Source organism: Ambystoma mexicanum, chromosome 6p (genome assembly GCF_040938575.1).
Source record: "Ambystoma mexicanum isolate Mex_15411 chromosome 6p, UKY_AmexF1_1, whole genome shotgun sequence".
Taxonomy (NCBI): Eukaryota; Metazoa; Chordata; class Amphibia; order Caudata; family Ambystomatidae; genus Ambystoma; species Ambystoma mexicanum.
The window spans coordinates 513977116-514002005 of NC_090935.1; the positions used below are offsets into that span (position 1 = coordinate 513977116).

Genomic DNA, 24890 nt, shown 5'->3' on the forward strand with positions numbered 1-24890 from the left:
TCTTTCGGGCATGTCAGTTTCCCCATAAAATATGAGCGAAAGCCCAGGAGTGCAGCTGAAGGCTGTGCTTCTCTGGCAAAGCCAGTCAATGGTGTCTAAACAGCCACACATGGAGGGAAAATTACATACAATTATGAAATCTTTCCTAACAGTAAGGCATTGTTAGGTACTTATTATGTGTTTCAGTGCATTTTATTATCCAATATAGCAAGGTTTTGAATATTGCAGCTCTATGACATGCTAGTTCATTCATGTACTGAAATGAAGTCAGTAACACAATGGTGTTAATAGCAATGCATCACCTAATGAACTATTTGGCCCATGATAGTTCTTCCAATGATTTTTTTAATATTTTTCTGCCAACATTATAATAAACAACCCCTTGTAGAGGCTGTGCATAAACACTAAACGCAATTGTGATGTCATCAGTGATGTCATATTTGATGTCATGGGTGTTAGTCTTAACAGTGCATGGTGGTGGCGCGCTTTGTGGATGCTTACCTTATAATAACTGGCGAATTTCAGGGGTTTTTCGCTTTTACTTGTAACCATAACGTCCCTTTAACAAAGTTTATTTCACTGAATTTATAGGCTTTTACTAGCGCAACGTAACCATAACGTAACCTAAACAAAACATTTTTCACTGAATATAGATATCACAAAGTTCAGAGGTTTTTACCAGCATACCCTTAGTTTATATAGACATACCATACAACATACTGACCCCTCTGGCCCCTGCTAATTGCTACAATATATGTAGTAGTTTTCAAAGTAAGCCAAATAATACACATTATTTCACATGTACCAAACACCTTCTTTTCTTTAACAGTACATGCAGAAAATAAGAATACTCCAAAAACAGTACATCATGTAGTAATGGAACAACAAACCGACAGTGTGGAAAATGATCTAGTGCACTTAGAAGAAAAAAATGGATCAATTAATGAACAATTTCATTATTTTGAAGAGCTTTGTAGAAAACCATATCATGGAAAAAATTAAATATTACTGTCCCACATGCACCTGTACCCCTTCTCCATGTCCCAATCAACTAACCCCAAAAATTCCCATCACCAAAAACGTGATAAGATCTCAATCCCTTCCTCCCCTACCACCATACATGTAGAAGACCCTAATTACCCTGTATATATGTCTCCATGTCTGCTTCCCCCTCTTTCATAATTTCTATATTTGTGCATATTAATAAAGTGATATGTATACTGTTCCTGTATGTGTCTGCATTTATTTAATTTTTTTTATCAAAAAGGCAGTTTTAAGAGTCCACAGACAGTGCAACTGTCTGAAATGTCCGCAATTAACCAAAATGACAAGGACACTTTGCATGTTCGTACAGTCCACAATCAAAATGGAGGTGTCCGTAGAACACATAATCTGTCCACAAAGTTGTGACGCACCTTTGGGACCCTAACCATGTCTAGCGGACACTTTTGTGCATGCGCATCCCACCCTGGGGGTCCTACAGATATTGCGCCTGTCCATAACTGTCTGCTGCACGTGTGTCACACTTAATTAGTTCAGGAACCCATACCCTGTCCGTGGAACACCTTTACTCACGTGTACAACCGATCCGGCGCAATAGGTGTCCTATGGACAGCCGTCCCATTTGTGAGCATGTCTGCGATGTAATCATGTGCCCACACCCACGCTGACTGTACACCTGTGACCACGGACAGGCAACAGGCCCCCGGAGACTGAAAAAAAAATGGAAAAAAAACAAACACTTTTTAGCAATCCAAGAGGTTTTTCAATGAAGCTTCACCCTTGTAGAGGTCCCAGACTATGCCTCTACCGATCAGGATATTTATTGGAACCTTTTGAGCCCTTTTTGGTGTTCGAAGTGTCAGTGGCCGGCACAGCTGTCCGCAAAGTGCTCCCCAGTGCCCCTATAAAAGGCCACACTAGAGCTGCTCTTCATTTTGCTTTTTGGCTACCAGAGAGAGCATTGCTCAATATTGCCAATATCCTATACTGATTGGCTGCTGACCTCAGAGCATTGCTCAATATTGCCAATATCCTATACTGATTGGCTGCTGAACCTCTGCCTCCTTTACTGTGTGTGCTGTGCCACATTTGGAGAAGAACATTCCTCTGCCTGTTGTGCTGTGCTACATCCCAGATGGCAACCATGGCTTCAACCTCTGCAGCTTCCCCGGCTTCAGCACCACCACCAACCCCTCCTCCACCACCACCACCTTCCCAAGGGACTGGAGAGGGGAAAAGGCGTGGAGTTGGAGAGAGGGATGAAGAGGATGATTAGGAAGAGGTAGTGGAAGTCCTTACTACTGCCAGCCACTGAGTCTTGGGTGTGGAGGTTGTTTACCACTGTTGGCAGGGTACCCAGGGCACGTGCAGACAAGGGGCGCTGCACTGAGTGCTACATTATGCTCAGTCGTGGCAAAACAGGTCTGTACAGCTATAGGACCACTTCCATGCAGTGACACGTAAGGTCATTCAACAGGGCAGCAGTTTGGAAGGTCGTCCCCTTTGATCAAAGTAGTAGGTTGAGTTCCTCTACAACATCCTGATTTCTGCTCCTGCCACACAAGAGACACTCCTGTGGGGCAGCGCATCCTTGAACCAGCCTCGCAGGCCATAAGCGGCGCAGTAGACCCTTACCTTTTGAGGGTCACTGTATAGTATTGTGTATGTACTACGACGCGGTACTCTGCAGGGGGGAGACACTTCAAGGCTACGGACAGGGAGCATGAGAAAGTCTGCCACCTACCTAAGTGAGGCCCTACCAAACATATTCCTCTCTCCAACTGCCCTTTCTTATCCCCGTGGTTGGTGCCCCTTCCTTACCCTCCCGACCCTTCCTTTCCTTGTGTGTATTGTTAAAAAACAACCCAAAAAAAAGAACACAACACAACCAAAAACAAAAAAAAAAGACCCTTTTCAGAGCCACCTTTCACAGTTTAAAAATAGAGGTGCCAATTAAATGCTGCAGGGTCCTGTGCATTCTTAGAAGTCAGCGGACAGTCCACGGACATTCAAATGTTTGGGGTAGTGCGCTATCAAAACTATGTACTGTTCTAAGGGAAGAAGTGGTGGGTCTGAAAAGAGCCTTTTTTTGTGTTTCAAAACTTCTAAGTGGTCAACACCTACTAGAAAAATGATTGCTATACTTCTAAAAAGGGTCACAATGCATTTTGTATATTACGCCAAAATATCCGATTACCAGTATCACTAAGATGGACTCCATCTCCGCGAAAAATGTTTGTGCTACGAAACATAATATTTTCATTGTGAAAAGAGGACATGCCAACATCTCAAAAAAAGCGTGAACAGCCTTGTTGAAATTGTGCCTTGCTTTCTCCATTTATGGACCAAATGTAGAAGAACGCAGCCACATTGGTCTCTGTGCAATACGAGAAACAATCACTCGGGAGTTTGGAAACATGTCCATGACTTTCCCCCAAGTCCTTCTTTCATTGCAAACTACAAGGAGATTCCAGAGACATGTCCTAAACTGTTCCCTCCACAATGAATAATAATGTCTGGATGAGAGTGTGTCATCAAAGTGGCACAAAGAGGAACCAAATCCAGCCAGTTCATTCCGCACCCTTCATAGCAGTGCTCATGAGGGAATCAGATGTGCAGCCACTCAACAGCACTCTGCTAGCACCTCCAACCAAGTTATCCACTAGATGCCCAAAATCCAGACACTCTGCCTTCTGAAAGACACAGTCATCGTTATCTGCATAAGTCTGGTGGATTGACATTTGGTGAATTTAGAGGAGATATTTTGGGGCATTGTTGGCGAAGCACTTGTTGGTGATAGCCAGAGTTTTGAACTGAATACGTTCTCAGATAGGTAACCAGTGCACTTTTCGTCTGACTGCAGACATATCTTTTTTCAGGATGTTCAAGGGAGCTCTGAAGGCATTGTTTTGAATCACTTGTACTTTATTGATGTTACGAGCTATAGTGCAAGCAAATATTTATTTTTTACTTTTAAAGCACACTAAGCCTGGAAGCATCAAGGAGCGGTTACAAACCAGTTACACACGCATGGAAAGGCAAAAAAGTACGACGGAATATGTACAGGAGCCAGATAGACACCCATATGTAGTTATGCAATTAGGCATGTTTTTAAGGCTTTTCTGAAGACGCAGTAGAGTTTTCTGCTATCAAGGGGGGAGCAGGTTCCACTGTTTAGCTGCAAAGGATGGGAAGCTGGCACCCCCTGCTTTTTTTAGTTTCCGTCTCAGTTGCAGCAGTCGTTTGTTCTGGGCTGCTCTGCAGGGTCTGTTGGTCAGATATTTATTTATTCATTTCTAAACCGCACAAAGCCCAGAGGCAGCTAGGTCATTGACATAGGTCATGACAGTCATTTTGTTACATATTACACCTTAACAATCTATTTACGTTCAGTTTCAATGCAAGATTCATACAGTGTTACATATTATTTACATGTTGCAAATCCTCAATCTGTCAAACTAGAATAGGGACTAGGTGGCTAGTGCAGGAGGTCAGGTCTGAAGAGTAAAGATTTTAGATTTTTTCTGAAGGCCTAGAAGGAAGAGTCATTTCTCAGTTGATGAGGGAGGGCATTCCACAATTCAGGAGCTAATGCTGGGAAGATAAAGCTTCTGGATTTTTGCCTTCTAAACCTAGGGTTGATAAGCAGGTTAGTATAGGCAGAGTGTTGGTCTGTTGAACTGGACTTTGCAGATGAGGTCACCAAGTTATTTAGGTGCCTTATTTGCAATGCATTTGTGCGCGATCGTCAGGATTTTGACTTTGATCCCATCATGGACAGGGAGCCAGTGGATGTTTTTTCTAAAGGTAGAAATATGGTTGTGTCTTGGGATGTTTAGTGCCGCTCTTATAGCATTGTTTTGTACTGTTTGCAATTTTTTGATATTTCTAGTACTGGTTCCGGCTTAGAGAGAATTACAGTAGTCAATCCTGGACAATATCAATGCCCTGGCCAGGGTGATAGCCAGTCGCACCTTTCTTTCCACTGAAAACACTAACAGTTTGGCCGTGTAGGCTGCTGAAGAGACGACAGCATGGACCTGTGTTTAGTGAGAGGGAAGAGTCAATGTAGACCCCAAGGGTTTTTATTTTGTTGGCCACCGGTATGGTATTGCCATCAATGAAGGATTTGTAGAGCTGGTGGAGATTGGTACTTTTTTTATTTCCAATGATAAGCTCAGTCTGATCATTAAGGCACAGTTCATGCTTGGATAGCGAGGTATATTTTGTTTAGATTATTGGAGTCTGTAACATAACAACCAGGACTATGTATAAGTATTTGAGTATCATCCGCATAATTTGTATACAAGATAACCATTTAATCAAGTTTGTCAAACAGGAGCTGGGGAATGTGTTGTAGAGTGTGGCTGAAACACACAAGCCTTGCAGAACGCTACAGGTCACTGGGACAGGGTTGGCTGCTGTTGTGTCCGAGAAGACCCTCATGGTCCGGGTTAGACAGAAATTATTTGATTCATTTGATGGCCTCTGGGGAGAATTGGGCAGCAGTCTCCAGGTGTTGGCATAGTATGTCATGATTGACTAGATTAAATGCTGCTCAAAGATCAAGCAGCAGGAGGATACATAATTCTCCTTTGTCTTTATATTGGTCCATTTGCGTTTTCAGGTTGAGTAGGGCAATTTCAGTGCTGTGGCCTGGCCTGAATCCTGATCGTCTTGGGCCTAGAAGAGGATTGTCTTCCAAATATTTTTGGATTTGCAGAAAAGCTGCACAAAAGAGTATTTTAAGTAAGTTGGTCAGGATATTAGGATCTAGGGTAGGTTTTGTGAGCAAGGGTAGGACCCATGCTGTTTTTAGATAGTTTGGGACTGTATTGGAAGCTAATGAATTGTTAATGAGGCTAGTAAAAAAGGGTGCAAGTTCGACCGCACAGTCTTTTACCAAGGTTGTGGCCAGATATCGCCTTTGCATCTAGAAGGCTTAAGGCTTTTAATGATGTTGATTTTATCTGAGGGAGTGATTGGTGGGAATGTGAATTTGGATACCTTAACAGTGTCCGATGGTGACTGTATGTTGGGGTGGGGGGGGGGGTTAGGTTAGGCTCGATTTTAGATTTGTTTTTGTTCTATTTTTCGTTGTAGTAGTTAAATTCTGTCAGCAAGGGCATTTTGAATATTAGAACACCATAGTTCATCTTTAATCGTATGGTCTGGGGTAGGTGCTGGTGATTGCAGCACAGAGAATATCTAGAGATGGATTGGGCATTAGATATTCTTTGGTTGTAGCTGTCACTTTTGGATTTAATGATTTAATTCTTGTAGTTGTTAGCTAAGGATTGGAATAGGCTTTTATTTGCTGGAGTTGTCGATTTGAGCCATTTTTTTTCAGCAAATATTTTTGAGGCTTTAAGTTCAGGGGTGAATCATGGATTACTATGTACTAGTGCTTTGACTTTTTCATTTATTATTAGGAAGAGCGATTTTTTCAATAGCTTCGAGCATGATTTCATTGTATTGGCTGCCCAGAATTGATGGGTCGCTATCCAAGTGTAAAGGATCAAGGATAGGATTGAGTATTGGTAGCATATTATCTCTGTTGATGTTTTTTTAGAGTTTCTGGATGGGGCCATAATAGTTGGTAAAGGTTGTTTCGAGTTCTTAGTAGAGATGCTGGTGGAGGATGTGATCATGTGATCGGACCAAGGCGAGGGGGTATTAGATCGGATGTTAGTTATACAGTTGGTATCAGCTATCCAATCTATGTTATGCCCTTTATCATGAGTAGGTGCCGTGATCCTTTGTGTGAATCCTTGTGCTTCTATAGAGTTAGCCAGGAGGTTTGCAAGGGTGTCTAGAAGGTCATTCAAGCCTAGATTGAAGTCACCCATAATGATCACTTTACAGTGAGGTGTCATATTGTGTGCCAGGAGTGTTGTGATATCGACTTCAAAAAGGTGGAGATAGCACCTGGGGGCCTATAGACAATATGAAGGGTGAGCATGCATGTGGGTGTGAGGGAGATTTTTCAGGATATGACTTCACCAGATGTGAACAGTAATTCAGGGGTAATTCTTATATTCAATGCTTCTATAGTTATTAAGGCCACTCCTCCTCCTCTTGTGGTAGTTCTATCTTTTCTGTAGATGGTATAACCTTCAGGGATAGCTAGGGAGAGCAGGGGTCCTGAGGCTGCATGCAGCCATGTTTCCGTTACTGTTAGGAGGTTTAAATAGTTTTTATGGCATCTGCGATGTCCAAGGCGTGAGCTGTGTTGGATCTGGCATTAGTAAGAGGGCCTTTCAGTGAGACTGTTAGTATTGGTAGGTTTGAAATGATGTTTTCAGTGTGTTTGTAATTGTTGGCTAAGTGTGCGGTAGATTGGGGAGGGTGTTATAAGGGGGAAAGTTGATGTTGGGTTGCGATATTTGTTGGTTGAGGCATAGGGTTTGTGATTTATTTGGTCGTGGTACGGGAGAGCTAGAAGATGGTCTAGATTTTCTCTGATGACCAGTCATAGGTTGCGTTAGTCGCAGAGCAATGGTAGTTTGAGTATCAAATGGTAGGGCTATGGCTGTGTTCATGTGGCTTTGCGCTGAGAGTTTGAAATATTTGTTGGTTGAGGCCTGGGGTTTGTACATTTTCTTTGTGTTAGTTGGAGGGATCGGGTGGATAGTCTGGAATTTCTCAGATGACCACTGATGGGTTGTGTTGGTCACAGCGCAGTTATGGTTTGAACAGATGGTAGGGCTACAGCTGCAGTCATATGACTCTGATGTGTTCTTGTGGATAAGTGAAGGATTCTAGTAGATACATCTGGTGGCAATGAGGTGGACAGGAAGTCCTAAGAATGCAGTTTGGGGTTGGCAGTATCCTTGGCGAGGGATGTGTTGTTGATTGGGGGTGAGAGAGGTGGGAAGGGTGCTGTTGTATTGAGGTACAGCATAGGGCAGGGGACAGGATGGTGGCAAGTGCACTGAAGGCGAGCTAGGCCCTTAACTAATAGGCTCCCAATTTGCTCAGTTTTCAACCTGGGGTGGCCAATCACAGTACCCACACAAGTCAAACACAGGAAATCAGGCAAGGCTCCGTCATCGGCTGGGCTAAGCGGCCATTTTGTAGGGGCTGCAATAATTATTGAACAGTGTGGGCACAGCCATATTCGTGTCTCAAGGCATGTACAGCTTCAAAATATTGTGAAATGCAGTTTTTCACGGGTGCACAGCATCAATAAGCAAATCTATGGAATTAGCAATCATTGATAAAAGATTTTGTCGACCCCTTGCACTTTGCAGTGTATGAAGCCCCAATGAGCTTACACCTGGTGCAGTAGGATCGGGGGCCTTCCGGCATGCTCCATCAAGGTATTTGCGCGTGGAGGAGAACGACAAAGATGATGCATTCTTTGATGGATAGCCAATGGACTTTCCTCGCAGCAGATGTTCTCTCTTCTTGGGATGTTTAGTGCCACTCGGAGTGTATCTTAGCAATGTTCTTGCTTGATGTGCGAGCAAATAGGGCACTACACTAATCAAATCTTAAACCAATGATTGCTCGGGCAATCGGGATACAGCTATCCTGGGAGAAGGGTCTAGCAGCATTAATCAGCTTTGTGGTGTGTGCCGACAAGGAGGCAATAGTGTTCACCTGGCGAGTGAGCGAGTGTGGGGCTTCCAAATACACACCAAGAGTTTTCACAGAGGACAACACACGTATTTGGCTTCTGTCGATGCAGAATGAGGAGTATCAGGGCATCAGATTCTTGAATATTGTGGATGGCCCAACTAGAAGTAATTCGGTCTTGACATTAAGGCAGAGGCAATGGGTGGCCATCCAGGCTTGTATCGTGGCATAGACCTTAATTAGCGAGCGGGAGTCCTCAAGATAGTGGTCAGACAGGGGTAGGAGGATTTGCATGTCATCAGCATATACATTTGGTCTAAGATATGCCAATGGAGTCTAGTAGGTCAAAAAAGGGGTCTTGTGAAAATGTTCTAGAGGGTCTGGGACACACACGATCCTTGGGGGACTGCACAGGGAACCGAGGCAGATGGGGCATAGTAGTTCATGGCAAACTCATGGTTCTGGAGTTACAGTAGTCCAGTCTGGATCCTATTAGATCTCTTGCTAGTGTGATGCAACTGTCCGGTGAGAGGATGGGGTTGCTCGCATCGATTAATTTTGTAGAATAGACTGCATTCACTTGCTTAATGACAGATTAGAGTCCAAGTAGACCCCCAAGGTTTTGACTTTGTGAGAGACTGCGATAGTATTGCCATAAATAATGAGAGATTTGTAGGCAAGATTTCTTTAGCCAAGCTTGCAGACCAATCAAGAAAAGCTCTGTCTTATCATTGGTAATGCAAAGTAAGTGATGTGCCATTCATGTGTGGATGGTGCAATAGACTTATCCTAGCGTGTTTGAGTCATCCTGTAATGGGAAGGAAAATCTGGGTATCGTCTGCATAGTTATGTAGGAGATACCCTGAGTGTCCAGAAGATCGAACAGTGGCTTAGTGAATACATTGTACAGGGTGGGTGAGACCCATGAGCCCAGTGGGACATCGCAGGTGACTCGGTTGGGCTGAGCAGAGGCTCTGGTGAGAAGACTTGTCATTCTGTTGGAAAGGAAAGAGGCAATCCAAGTGATTGCCTCAGTCGAGAAATTATCATCTGGGGCTAGGTGTTCACAGAGGATTTGATGATCAACCAGGTCAAAGGCTGTAGAAAAGTCCAACAAAAGAAGGAGAGCCATTTTTCCAACATCTTTGTGAGCGCCCATTTTTTTTTTGTTTTTTTAGGTCTAAAAGTGCTGTTTCCAGACCATGACCTGGCCAGAAAAAGGATTGACGCAACCCCTAAAAGGTTGTTGGATTCAAGGTGAGACTGTATTTGCAGGTATGCAGCTCCATCTAAAATTTTAAGGAGGAAGGGGACCGTTGTGATGGGACCAAGATTGGTAGGGATGTTTGGGTCTAGAGTTGGTTTCTTTAGTAGCAGTAGGACCCAGACATCTATTAGGCAGGCTGGCACTTAGATGCTGGAGAACGAGCAGTTGATAAGAGGTAATGAAAGGAGCAAGTGCTTCTGTGCAATCTTTTATGACTGTGGGCAGGCATATATCCCCTTGGCATCTAGAAGGCCTTTAATAATTTTAATTTGTTACCTCAAGAAAGGAGACGGTTTTGAAATTGTACAGGTCTTTGTATTGGGAGAGGGTTTTAGCACAGCTGAAGCATCTGTTAAGGCCAAGTTGTTTTTCTTTGCTCAGATTGGTTTGTGCAGGAGAGCAATTTTATCCTTAAGAGCAGTTTCATGGTCGGACTGGGCCATAAACTTGTCTCAGGCATCAATGAAAAAGTGGCCCACAGTTGCAAATGGCTGTTCATTCCTTTTGTGACACTGTTTGAATAGTACCCAAGAGGGAGTTTTTATGATATGATGCATATTGTGCCTTTTAAAGAATATTTATTCAGCAACACTGGTCAAAACTATTAGCCACATAGTGAGGTAACTCAAACTGGCCCACATTGGCCAAAAAAGGGGCCCACTTTGACCCTCAGAAATGACTCACACCAGCATATTGTGTTTTGGTTCGGCCATGGGCCTATTGCCCAATAGGCCAGTACGAGATTGGGCATTTTGAATGCTTGTGCACAAAATAAAGTCTTTAGTGCAATTGTGTGGTGTTGGAGATTTCAGTTGCCTTAGGATATTGAATAGCTCTCTGGTAGATGATTTAACATTGTGAATTCTATCATTAGAAGTTGAGCTTTTTGCTTCAATTATGGGCCACTCGTAATCTTTTGCGAGCATGGTGAAGTGTGTTTTGTTAGCGGCTGATGGATCACTCTACCAGGCCGATTCGGCTGCACGTTTATTGGTGTGGAGTATTTTGAGGGCTGGCGTGAACCATGTATTAATGTGCAACTGAGGTTTAGCCTTACATGTTCCTAGGGGGGCTATGGCATCTAAGGCCTTTAGTCGGGATATATTATAAGTGTCGACCAGCAGGCTAGGATTGGTTGGATAGGGTTGCAGGCTGGTCAGAGCACTTATTAAAAGGTAGGATACGTGCTGGGGTGATGTTTCTAGAGTTCCTGTTGAGTATGGCTGGGAGGGATGCTAGTGGCTCGCAACAGAGATGCTGAAGGAAGTGACGTGATCTGACCAGGGGCATTTTGCATTCAAGGTAATGGTGAGATTACAGTTGCGATCAGCCACCAAATCTAGGATTCTGCCTTTATTGTGGGTTGGGCTTGTGATACATTGGGTGAAGCCTAGTGCTTCCTTAGTGCTTGCTAGAGCCAGGGAATTGGGGTCGGTGCTATCGTTTTAGCCTAAGTTAATGTTACCCAGAAGGATGATTCTGGAGGAGGGCTTGGTTTCAGTCGATAGGTAGTGTGTGATGTCTTCGAAGAAGAGCACTGGACCAGTTGGTCGATAAATACGGTGGCAGATAAGTGACAGTATGAGTTTTATAGTGAGTAGTTCAACTGATTGAAGGGGGGGTTCCACTTCATATGCACTTGTCTTACCACTGGCTTATTTGTACCATTAGCATTCAATCCTTGTTTCTTCTGAATATTATATTCATTTATAGAGGCACCCGTGATAATCTTTATGTAAATCTTTCAATATCACGGCATCTCTGAACGCTTAATTGGAAAGAAAGACTGTGCTTTGAGAACAGTGACATCTGTGTTCATTCATGATCAAGAAATACTTCTGAAGTTAAACGAATTTGATTCTTGCTTAATGGTAATATTTAGACGGAACAAATCTTCAAACTATCTGAATAAAGATCAATTGATGACATTTGTTAACTGAAAAGTTGCATAACAGCCATGAATTATCCAGATGTACCCTCATCCATGTACTCTGAGCTTCAGGTCTGTCCCCATCTTTAAAAAGAATATGTAGAGAAAAGGATACTTTCATGTTACCTGCATTATCAAGCGATTCATGACCGATTCACACAACCTGTGAGCTAAATTAAAGAGGAGTTGGTACGCAAAGACCCACGACATTGCATCTATAAATGTACGCACACACATACAAAGCAGAACGAGGTTACATCACATACACACACACAAAGTAGAAAGAGGTTACATCACACACACACACACACAAAGTAGAAAGAGGTTACATCACACAAAGCAGAAAGAGGTCACATCATGCACATACAAAGCAGAAAGGTGAAATCGTATATACACAAAGCGGAAAGAGGCTACATCACCCACATACAAAGCGGAAAGAGGTTACATCACCCACATACAAAGCGGAAAGAGGTTACATCACCCTCATACAAAGGAGAAAGGTGGCGCAAAAGTAGCTCTAAAGAAAACATTAGTAGCAATTTCCATGATAAAAACTGTTTTCTGCTCAGCACGTCCCTACAGGTAAAAAAACCTAAATGGCAGGTGCCAGATTCAATAGAAGCCATGCGCCACTGGTTAACTGTCCTTTCCAACTGGGGCAGTGGGGGGGGGGGGGAAGAGGATCAGCACACCTGGTTGGCCATTTTCATTGGGATGAAGACGACCTTTCAATTTCACAGCAAAGTGATACTGAGAGACTGGCAAACCAGCAAGAACATCAATAAAAATACCACCCCCCCCCCCAACTTTCCCCCATCCTCTGCCAGTTCCCCTGTATGAACAGAGGCATGTTTTTTTTACAACGTATAGGGTTACCTTTTATGAAGGATTTTTTTTTTTTTACTTTCAACCTCACACTGTCAACTTGTGACAGCAAGTTCAACTCTGGCTCTGCATTTGAATCCAACAGACCAGAGTGGACTTAATTCGTCACTGCACTCTCCCTTGTACGACAGCCGCTTTAGAATTCTTAGGGGTTCCAATCAAAACATGCAGCTGAGCAGAGTTCACTTCAGATAGTCGAGATAATTGGACTTTCAAGAAAACCTTTTCCTGGGATTTCAAAGCTGTCCTTTCGCTGGCTATTTCCGAATATGGACACAAAGTCAATACAGGCCAGGCCATTATTCATATACTACCACTTGTTAACACACGAGACAGATTTCATGGCAGAAAGGAGCATTTTTATTTAGCGATTTAAAGAAGTTAAACACGTTGGCTATCTTTAATGTTTGTACTTTAAAAAGTGGTCGTTCCCTCCTAAACAGGACATGTTTCTATATTTATGAATGGATTCAGTGTTATTAATGGCAGTAAGGACAGCCTGCCCTCTAGTGGCAACGCCCCTGCATCACCAGCGACTCGGCTTGGTCTTCACCAGACTTCACCCATGCACTATTAGGACTCACTTCTGTCCGACACTCTTCAACATGACTGCACTTGCATAGAACTACAGTTTTGGTGTAAAACTACCTCAGACATCAGAAACAATGTGAAACAAACTAGAGGGCCACTAGGAAGAAGAAAAAAGTAGCTAGGATGAAGAGCAGATGAAGAATTAGCAATCCCGACATTGAGAAAAACAATATGCACGAAATGTAGTCTAAAAAATAAATTAAGAAGAATGGCATGGAGAGAAAGTAACAAGGTCCGTCTTATTTACACCACTTGCCACACCACCGAGGAGCAAAAAACGCACTGTGGCATGAAAAGATAGACCTTGGGCCGGGTCTTCCACTGGTGCTATAAGGTGACAGCTACGCAGCCAAATCTTGCTACTTAAGGACCCACCAATTCACGTTTCATGGGCGGCCAATAGCCAGTGTATGTCCCACAGAGAATTCCACAATATCCTGAGAATTTGCTAACTTTTAATCATCCAAGGTACAGACAACCTTGCAGGGTGTTCTACTTAATCGGTCGACGAAAACAAGCTTTTCCTGAAAACCTCCAGAGCAAAACATGTGCACTGGGACACCAAAGAAAACGCATTACACCAACAGCTCACAGAGGAAGCCATTGTGGCAGGCTATTGTTATACGATAGGTTTGATAGTCCCATAAAAATGATTTGCCTCCATGTTTGTTTGGTCAGAAAATACAAACCTGATAGTCGATTTCATTTTCCCACTGTTTTGAGCATTTTCTGGTGAATTATTTGTCTTGCCAATCATCCAAAAAGTTACTTCGAACTAGCGAACAAAGAGCAGGTGTGTGAGGGATAAATTAGTGTACTAATCATGAGACCAACAAAGCTACCTTGGTGTTTAATTGAAGACTTTCCGAAGCCTTCCTGGTTCATAATCTACACTTAAACATGTATGTGGTATAATACATTCTACTGCAGAACGAAAATAATCGACTGCATGATCATTGGTTCCTGAAATATTTAATATATTCTCTAACCGATGCTTGGCATTCCAGAATAGAATGTATTTTACTAGGTAAATGTAAAGCCTGGAAGGGGGCATCTGCACTTCTGCTGTCTATATAGTTCAGCCAAATGCACAAAGCACCACAGCCAAGGCTCTCAATTGGTATCATGGAAGAACAACCCAGGCTTGAGCTCTCAGGAGGTGATGCAGGCTGGTTCTTCAGTATAGTGAATCCCCAAGCCCTGCAAAGGAATGTTAGGTGATACCTTTCTTTATATAAAAAAAAGGGTTCAGATAAATATATACACATAAATAAAATGTTGTACTCAAGCAGTTATATTCATATAATGGCAACAATATATACGCTATGTGGTAACACACTAGACTTGCATTCAGTAAAAATGCACCAACCGATGACCGTTAAAAAGGCATGTGCAATCTTAAGTAAGGTGTACTTTCATAGATCAAGGAAGAAAGGCAGGTTATTTTCAAAACAAAGGCAGTATACTTCAGTGAGAATCAAATAGTTATACTGTGTGAGGGTGCCCCCACCGGGGCAACCTGTAATGAAAATGTAGGGAGTACCTCATCTTGTTTTACAGCCCAGTCCAAAAATGAGTAGACTTTTTTTTTTACAGGTTCTACCAGCCCAATGTACCCAAGATGCCACAGGAGAACAGGATCCAGATTGACTGGGACCCATGGATGACTCCCGAGTCTGGAAGATGCGCTTCTTCGTCACAGTACCTTAGGTGCCTTGGCAGGCATATTAGCAGAGTTTCTTAGCTTTTCTCAATGGGAACCCTAAAGGATGGACACCTTTTGCAAGAAGCTGCAAGGGGAAAAGTAGGAACCAGACACCATTAGAAAGGCAGCACTTTGTCTTCGCAGTCGTCTCCATTCGCGCACTGTTACTCTGGCTGTGGATGTCCCACAAAGGTGAAACAATGTGGACTCCAAAAAGCCCTTGCTGAAGATTAGGACACCTGGGGACCTTGGATGCCTTTCAGTGGTGACAGGTGCAGTGGCAGAATGGTGTCAGGTGTCAGGATTTCACAGTTTACAGACTTTAGACTCTTCGGTGCTGCAGCCTCAGCGTGCACCTCTGGAAGGCTTCTGGCGGCCTGGACTCGACCACAGACCCTCACCAAGGCCGGACCCTCTGGACGTAGTCTTCGGATTTTGGTGGCAACCCACTGGCAAACCTTCCTCTGCACAAAGCAAACTGGGATCTTCTTTGCCGGGAAAAAGCAGTCAGATGTGTCAGGGAGGTCTCTTGAAAGGTTTTTTGATCAGGTGGAACTTTCAAAGCTGCAGGTGTCAAGCAGCATTATGGGCAGTAGACCGCGATCTGGCTTCCAGCTGCAACGAACAATCCTCCGGACAGACACCACTGGATTCAACTCGAGCTATCCAAGCACGCCTTATGACTCACGAAGACCCCGTCTCCTGATGGAAGGCACACAGGACTGGATTACAGTATACTGATTGAGTAGCGGCTGCACAATGGTCCCTCATAGCTCACAAAGAGGTCTCCTATCCCGGTCCTCTCTTAATTCCGTCCTTTGGTCAGCTCAGTGGTCTTCAGATTCTTGAAGAAGTGCAGCTGCAGACTCCTTTCTCCGATTGGACCCAGGATTCAAGCTTCAGGTTTCAGCACAAATTGGTGAGTGAGAGGTCCCTAGTTATACACGTGTTCCCCATTCACTCAGGCTGAGCTAGGCTCATGCAGACACTCCTTAACAAGTGCATGCATGCAGGCATTCAGGTCATTCACTCCATCAAGGCAGCCACAACACAGAATGTGGTTTGGAGTAAGCACACAGCCTTTCATAACACCACACTGCATTCACTCTAGTTTGTCAGGGGTGGCCCAGCCATTGTGTCACACACACCACAACCAAACATCCATAACATAGAATGCAAGTGGCCTTCAGACTCCATTCATGCAGGTCCTACCCCAAGGGTGTTCCACAACAGTCCCTAGAAAGGCTCCAGTCAGTCTGACAGGAGGCAGCCCCAGTGCCATATATAGTTCTTCCACCCAACAGCCAGTCAGGGAGAATGGACAGAGTCGGGGGATTGCCAGGACTTTGGGAAACTAGCTCTAAAGCCAATAGAAAACAAGAGGCTACAGTGACCATCTTGCCTTTGTTCAGGAATCCATTAATTCCTATGGCAGGGCCTGGATTTCCCAAAAATGTAGGACACTGAGCCACTGACAAGTCAGCATGTAGCTGCCACCAGCCCATATCCTGCTCTGTAGGCAACACGGGTGCCCAAAAAACACAAGGTACAAGGGTGTACCCCCACTGAACCCCCCCCACCCATAGGTGCCATTAGAGTATCCCATGGGTGTTCAACAAAAGGAACAATTAAGAGCCGCACTGCCAGAGTGGACCTCAGAGTCAGGAAATATACAGAAAACACTCAGAGCAGTGTTTAGAAGTGGCCTAGGAGACCCTGTCCCTCCAAAAGGCATTTCCAGCATCACAGTAAAAATGTTTGAATAGCCCAAAGGTGGCCCAATGCAAATGTTCAAAGAATCTCAAAAATTTACCTTAATGGTTTCTAGTTGAACCCTATTTTATTGTAATGTACTTTGCATGACAGCACATATGCCAACCCAAATGGCATGCATATAACCAAACGTTGAGCCAGACTTCAATGCAAAATCGACCAGATAAGTAAAAACGCCTATGCTTGGTTTACATTTCAAGGAAGTGGGTACGGACCATTCTTACAAAGACCAGGGCTTCCGGAGCAACACCATAAAGAGAATGCATGAGCAGTGGAAGTGTTATTTCTTTTATGATGGTGCAGTTATGGCTGCTTTAGAAACCATAATTTGTGATGCAACCATAATGTCTCTTTACATTTAAAATCCACACAAATTACATTTTGACATTGGGTATGGATGGGAATTATAGGCCTTTTCTGTGACAAAATAATGATTTTCATCTTTGGCTGCATGTATTACCCAAATAAGCATTGGCAATGTAAATAGTTTTGGCTTTTCTGTAGGCATGGGAAAGGCATTAGCCAGGCACTGCACTAGTGGTATTAACTAAACATTGATGGTAGCAGCTGCAAAATGGAGAGTACATGCACATATAATATCAGTGCCTGGCAAATGTGCAACACACAAGCTAAACCTGTTGCTAATGCTTTGTTTTTAACAGGTGTAAGGGTGCGAACGGAGCAGAAGGACACAGGTGGTATAGTGGTTGCTATAGTTATTTGAAATGAAAAAGGGAAAACCTATTTCTATGAGGGGTTTCCCTGCCTCAACTAAAGTGCCAATGAGCCCGTCAGGATGTCTCATCAACTTTAAGAGTCCACCATCATGTGTGAAATGTCACCTACACTTGTAACTAACAGTTATGCCAAAGACTCCCTCATCCTGGATTACATTGCACAGTTCTGGTTGAAAGTTCTCCAGCAGGGGGAATGTCTCGCTTCCCCAGATTCCAGAACTTTATAATTAAAAAAGGTTGCAGATACAACACTTTGCATCACAAAGTTCAATACTTTATATCCCAGGGTGAGCGACTGCCTTCCTCTGGATTTGTGGTTTGATCCTCCTTGCGGAATGGTTTGCCAGGGGAATGACTCCTTTCTCCTGGACCTCGTTAGTTTTGGTTTCCCCGTTCACTTCACCAGAGGGAATGACTCCCTTCCCCAGGCCTTTCTCAGGCTTCACAGTTTACAATACCAGGGGGAATGACTCCCTTCCCCAGGCCTTTCTCAGGCTTCACAGTTCACAATACCAGGGAAATGTCTCCCTTCCCCTGGCCTTTAACAAGCAAAGAGCCAATTGCGACAAGGGTCACCGACTTTCTCTAGGTGCACTTGGTGTACTCTCCTGCCAAGTACTTTGATGCAAGAAGGGGTTTGTAACCTTGTGCAGGTCCCAGACCCATACTGCTCTATGGCTTGTTTTTGGCAGAGCTGGTTCACTTTCCTGCCAGGTACTGCCACAAAGGAAACAACTTGCTATGTGCTCTCTTTCATGGTTTGCTTTGAGAGTGGTCTGTGACTAACGACTGTGCAGAGGAAGATTATTCCCGATGCACTCCCTTACTCTCCAACTATGGTTCTCGCACCCTGTCCCCATCCGGACTTCTTTTCTCTACTGTTACCTGGTTCCCGGGGCTCTGCACTGGATCTCTGCAGGGCAGCAGGTCTTGGTTCACTCTGCTCTTCTCTGGGTGATCCAGCGTGGCATTGCTGCACGATAATTCCTGGTGACCACAGCTTTGTACTCTGGACACCTGTTCCAACCAATTTGGGCCATGCCGCTACCCTCGAGCTCTGCCATGGAGGGTTCCAACTCCACTGGGACAAGGGTTATCCTCTCCAGCCTCTGGACTTGAGGAGCAGGCTGATTGCAGCTTCATTGGCGTGCGATCATTAAAGTTCCCAGGCTAGATTTTCTCTCCTGCTGGTTGGCTGGCTTCTCCTTATGGAGTCCTTTGTCTATTTTGAGATCGCCTGGTTGGCATAGTTCCAACTCCCTTTTCAGTGTCTTTGGCCATTTGATCTTTATCCCTCTTTGCCTCCTCCTAGTTCCAGAGTGTTGATGGATGCTGAATGGACCCAATCCCAACTCGCAGGTTTTGATCATCTTGCCCAACTACAGAAAAAAATGCAGTAATAAACACTTTGACTGCAGAGGGCATTATCAACAAGCAGTGAAGCCTATTAGGGATGCACAATACTCCTTAATTGGTGCAAGGTGGTCTTGGTACGTATTTGCACGATTATAGATGGAAATCAGGAAACGTTTATTGGAGACTATTGTTTTATCTAGTTGAAACCTTAAAAGGAATCACAAAAGCCCATCAAGTTCCCAATGTTCAGTTTTACACTAAAGGTCAGAGTCCTAAAGTGAAGTCTACATTTAAATAGTCATCTGTAAAGCTGTTCTAATCCCAAAATAAGGTAGATTGCAACAGTTTTTTTATAAGTTATGAACTTTATTACAATTCGTGTAGCAAATATAGCATTTTATGCAAACTTGTATTTTCTATAATTCAAACATTGAATGATTTGCTTTCACAAAGTTATATCATTAACGAAGATAGTCATTCCCTTGATCATAAAGCTGTATTCTTAGTCTGCATCTCAGCCGTTCCACGTACTGGCTCCTACCACCACAGTGTGCTCAAAGAACGTAATACTTGTGTACATCGATTATTTTGATTTACTTTGGAATCAAATTAACCTTCATTAATAGAGTCCCAAGACTAAATTCTTAGATCAAATACAATTAACGCTGCTGAATGTTCATTGGCTGTACGTCCATACCACATGAAAACATGCTTCCGGTATACCACTATAATCTAATGTTCACCACTTAGTGCAGGTCTTTACAATATCTTACGATTTATCACCAAGACCTATGCCGCAAACAACCAATTGTGAATACAGTAACGCATGAATGTTTTGGATCTACAGTTAACTTTTTGGGATGGTTTTAATTCAATCATTTTTAGTACATCATAAATAAGTATTGCATTTTCTATGCAGGCCTCCATTGCCCTTCCTGCACGCTGAATGATGGTGGTGGCATACCAATGCAACATCCATTTAACATTCCAGCATACCAAAATATAATTCAGATGGCTGAAACATTGTACTACACCCACATATTTGCAGAATCAGCACGGGAGATTTAGCTTCCTTCTGTGATGATCATGCTACTCACTGCCGAGTTTGAAAACATTCTTCATGTTGACCAGTTCAATTAATTATTGATAATTTGCAGGTCTAAGATTTCATAACAAGTCTATAAACACCTGCAGGTGAACAGATGCTGTGAGCTCCGAGATCTGTACAAGGGACACAAAAGGTATCCTTGGGACCCTAGTGCGTTGGCTAATCTTCACAAACCTCAATATTGTACAAAAAAATGCAGGATCCGTTTTTGAAAGAGGTACAAATTGTACATTGAGAGCCATGGTTTTTGTCAACCAGTACAAGGCATGAGTCTTTGTGCCAGAGAAACAGTTTTTAGAAGGCAATCAGTGGGCTTTTCCCTTGCTGATCCCATTGCTTATGGGCTTTGGCAGTCGCTGGCCTTTGGTGTAAGCATGGTACCAGAAGTTGAGGAAGAGGACCAAGAAGATCGAGCTGTAGATCCAAATAACATACAGGAAGACTGGAAACTGGTACGGGCAATCCTCCATGAAGAAAAATTGGGCAATGTGAGTTACCACCATTATGAACTGGACCTAAAAAAAGGGAAAGAATCTACAGTTACAGACTTATCTAGTTCACTATAAAAATGCATTTTACTACACAATGCAATGATTTAGTGCCATTACAATTACATTAATGTTCATTGTATTTTAGAGCACTTATTTAATACAAGAAGATGGACCAAAAGAGTAGAAAGTACATGTCAAAACACAATACTGATCCTTAAGTCGCATGAAGAGCAGAATAGTTTAAAAAAAAAGGTTAAAGATAAAGAGCAGTGAGTGTTTGTTTTCTAGTGAAAGGTGCAGGCTGGAGGGAGAAAGCCACAAAAAGCAACACCTTGCCAGCCTGGTGAAGCTATCCATGGCAAGCATTCTTGTAATACAGAAGCAGTAACAGGGGAGGAGTGAAAGAGTGGAGCCAGCATAAATTCAGTGAAGAAGAGGGCAAGAAGACAAAGGAAGGAAAGAAGTAGGAAAAAGGGTGTGTATAGATTTAAAGACTATGTAAGGGAATTGGAAATGGGTTGACTGAAGAATTGAGATAAGATTTGGTATACTTTGTGTGTTTGATACTCAATAAATCAAGTCCTCAATAAATACAGAGGTGATGGCCTTCCCAAAACTGGGTGTATTGTAACCAAACATGTAGCCCAGCCATTGACTCTGTAGATATGGGGTTGAAATGTGTGTAAGGCCAAACTAGAAAAGGTGCAGTGGTTAGAGAACAGGTAGAGTTTAGGGGTGAGGCAGGACAAACTGGGCGCAACATGTATAGACTGGGCAGTGGCTGAACACAAAATTTGGGGGGCCCCTCTGCGAGCCATGCTGAGGTGCTACCCCCACAACAAATCACAGTTTACACCAGACTCTGGGCCGGCCTAACTGGCCGGCACAAACGTGCTGCTGAAGGGGTATGCCACCACTGCACTAGGAGAAAGATATAAATATGCATTTTAATGTAATATGCAGCACTCTGAGAAAATTCGGCTAAAAAGCCAAAGCGTTTGCAATTGTCTTGTAGGGCAACAACAATCCAATACATGCACGCCACTAACCGTGCACAGGAACATTATTACTTTGCTATTAAAAATACCATGCCGCAATGAAAACATCTCCAACTGATGCAATGTAGACAAGTAATAACAATACAGTAAAGCATGCCATGCCACATTTATGTTAAAGGACATTTGTACCGCACACTATCACCACCGTAGTGGTCCCCTGGCGCTCTGGCGGCTCTGAAAGAGGAAGGGAGTTAGTGGGAGGAAGCTGGAAAAGTCTGAGAGCAGTGATGTGCTGTTGGCGACCTCAGCCCGGAGGGTCCGTTGGCTGCGCCTGGGGTGTTTGGGGCTGGTAGTCGTCCTGTACTGTTGTGCGAGTGTGTGCGTTTTAGTTTTGTTGTTGCAATTTAGTGACGTTTGTGCGGTTTGTTGTGCTGTAGGTTTGTGTGTGTGTTTTGAACTTGAAATGGAGGGCAGAAATTGTTAGTGCAAATTGATTAGTTGGCATTTCTATTCTCACCTGAGGTGCTGGGCTTCAATGTCTGTAGTCTCCCACGATGGGATTCGGGAGCATCCCAGCGCCTCTGTCCTTATCTGGGTCCGCCGGGCCTTGGAGGTCCCTTTCAAATCTGGCCCCCTCCTTATCTCCCTCGCAGCCCTACCTGCCTTCCCTTCTCACTCATACGGCCTGTGCACCTGTCAATATCTATAGCACATTTAATGTGATGTTTGATGATATCCTGACAATTCCACAACACTGTGGTACCTGGTGGGGACTAAAGGGGCAAGTGCTGGGTGGGGTTGTTGGCTCCGTCTCCATGGGTTTCGTCTGATCTCCACTCTATACTCTGTCACTCGTCCGGGTGTCGTGGGAGCTACCCTGTCGGGCCTGGGAGATGTCCGTGTCCACTCTGGTCTAGTCATCCCCATTACTTTCTGCTTCGGTTTTCAGTTTGAGTCTGTGGTGTTGAAGAGCCAGGTTTTTTTTGTAATTTCCTAAATTTTAGGTGATCTTTGGTGTTTCTCATTTCTTTTGGGATGTTGTTCCAGGTTTTTGTGGCTAAGTGGTAGAATGAGGTGCCTCCAAGTTTTTTTATTGATGTGTGGTTTAGGTTCCAGGCGGATGTCGTTGCTTGACCCGAGGAGTCTTGTTGGCTTGTAGATTGTTATTTTCTTTTGTAGGAATTCTGCTCCTTGTCCACTGATTGCCCTGTGTGTTATGCACATTGTTTTGAAGGTGATGCAATGTTTTACTGGGAGCCAGTGTAGTGTTTTTAGGGCAGGAGTGATGAATTCTCTTCTTGATAGTTTGAGAGGTCTTGCTGCTGCATTTTGGATCCGTTGTAGTTTCTTCAGGAGGTATTCCGAGGTAGAGGCTGTTTGCATAGTCTATTCTTGACATGAGGGCAACGATGGTGAATGTTTTGTGCATGTACGAGAGGAAAGGTAGGATTCTTCTTGCCGTGTGGAGGAGGAAAAAGCATTTCTTGTCTGTTGCATTTAATTGTGGTTCTAAGGTTAGTGTGTTGTCCATCATGACTCCCAGATTTGTTACTACCTTCGATGGTGATGGTGCGGTTCCCATTTCCGTTGGCCATAGCTAGACTGGCTGTACCAAAATGCCAGTCGAAGCAATAACACTCATCAAGAAGAGAGCACACAGTAAAGCCTGCGTCTCTGTGGCCTCTAACACGGCCAAACTCAAAAAATCTGCAAGGAACTGGCCAATCCTGTTGCAGTCTACCTCTCCTGCTCCTTCCCAGGCCCTCTGTATGGATTTGGCCTCTCACTTCTCTGCTAAAACTCTGAACATTCTGTCCTTCATCTATTCTTCCTCTCCCCCTCAGCCCCCCCCCCCTTTGGCCATCCCTCCCTCTCCTCCTCCTTTCTCCTCTTTCTCACTGACAACACCTGACAAGGCTTCTAGACAAGTCCAATCTATGAAAGTGTCATCCAAACAGGCGCTCCCCTGCTCCTCCAGAACCATCAAGGACCATATGGACACCCTTGCTCCAGTCTTTGCCGATTTCTGTAATCACTCTTTCGCCCCTGGAACTTTCCTCTCGCCCCTTAAGCACTCCCTGGTGCACCCACTCCTCAAGTAGCTGTCTGCTGCTCCTACCTTCCTGGCAAACTATCGCCTAATCTCCATCACCGCTTTCTGGCAAACTCTTGGTAAAGCTGGCCATCTCCCAGCTTACTCTCCACACTGAATCGGTGGGTTGTCTCCATGACCATCGGTCTAGCTTCAGAGCTACCAGAGGCGCATAAACTGCTCCCCTGAACACCTGTGAAGATCTGCTCTCCAACCTTGATTCCAGCATCCTTCTGTCCTCATCCTCCATCTTTGTAAAGACTGGAGGGAGGGGTCTGTACTTCTGCTCTCTATTTGGCAGAGGAGAGGACCCCAGCCAAGAATCTCTACAGGGTAGCGCTGGTCGAGCAATCAAGGCCTAGCTTCTCAGGAGGTGATGCAGGCTGGTTCTCAAGTATGGTGTAGTCCCCAAGCCCCCACAAAGGAATGTCCACACACTATTAATTAAAACAGTCTTTATATAATATTCAAGGTTATGTACACTATCACAATAACTCACTTTGCGCTCAGGGAATCTACAAAGGCAAATATATACAGTTCTAAAGTGTTACCACAATTATTATCAGATCTCATACTCTGGTTAAATGTCACACAGATCACTTAATAAAGGCAACCAACAATAGACATAGGAGGAAAGCAGTTGGTTAGAACAATTGGCAGACTACTGGCCTCTACCGTTAAACACAGTTCTGTATGGAGATCCTCCCCCCCCCCCCCTACCTGGGCAACCTGTAAAGCAAAGATGTATAACAAGCGCAGTCCATATATTGTTCTGCAAGTTTTATTTCCTTCTAAAATTTGTATACCACCCCAATGTACCTGGAATAGCAGAGTTTGACGTTGGGTCGTCGACTGATCCGTCTTGCGTGACTCCCTATAAAGCAGGATCCATGGATCATCGAGATCCCTCAAAGAAAGTGAACTCTGCGTCAAGTTCGGTCCCAGCGGTGCTCGTCGACAATTCGAAGACATCCTGCAAGGAGGAGGCGTGCGGGGCACCTCGATGTCGATAGTTCAGGACTGCAAAGAGATTGTGAAGAACTGTGGCCCAGCAAGGGCATCGAGTCATCCGGCACCTCTACAGTTGTTGGGTGGCAGGAAACCAACTCGCGGATGCTCCTCGGTGCGTTGACGGCCTGGCCTTCTCCAGTGGGATAAGGGGGGCTGCGGTGCGACGAGCGTGTCCGGCAAAAGGAGCGTGCGTCTCCGGTCATCGGCGGCTCGGCATCAAGCAGTCCCCTCTTCTGGGCAACAAGGCTTTGACGGGCCTCCAGCGGTTACATCAAACTTGCGAACCCTGGTCGACGGAATGTCTGGTGCTGACCTTGGTTCTCCTCGGCGGTCCCAGTCTCCGGTCTGCAGCCTTTCGAGGGT

At 44.2% G+C, this 24890-nt stretch overlaps 1 protein-coding gene across 2 annotated transcripts in view; it reads right to left on the minus strand.

The window, feature by feature from the left end:
- Nucleotides 1-19172: 19172 nt before the first annotated feature.
- ELOVL7 (ELOVL fatty acid elongase 7) overlaps nucleotides 19173-24890 on the minus strand; it is a 186400-nt gene continuing 180682 nt past the window's right edge. Inside the window, exon 8 of one of the 2 annotated variants that reach the window (XM_069627328.1) lies at nucleotides 19173-20450. In XM_069627328.1, the coding sequence (XP_069483429.1) occupies nucleotides 20241-20450 (210 nt within the window). In that variant the 3' untranslated portion in view covers nucleotides 19173-20240. The remainder of the gene's footprint in view (nucleotides 20451-24890) is intronic. The other variant, XM_069627329.1, reaches the window with a different exon arrangement.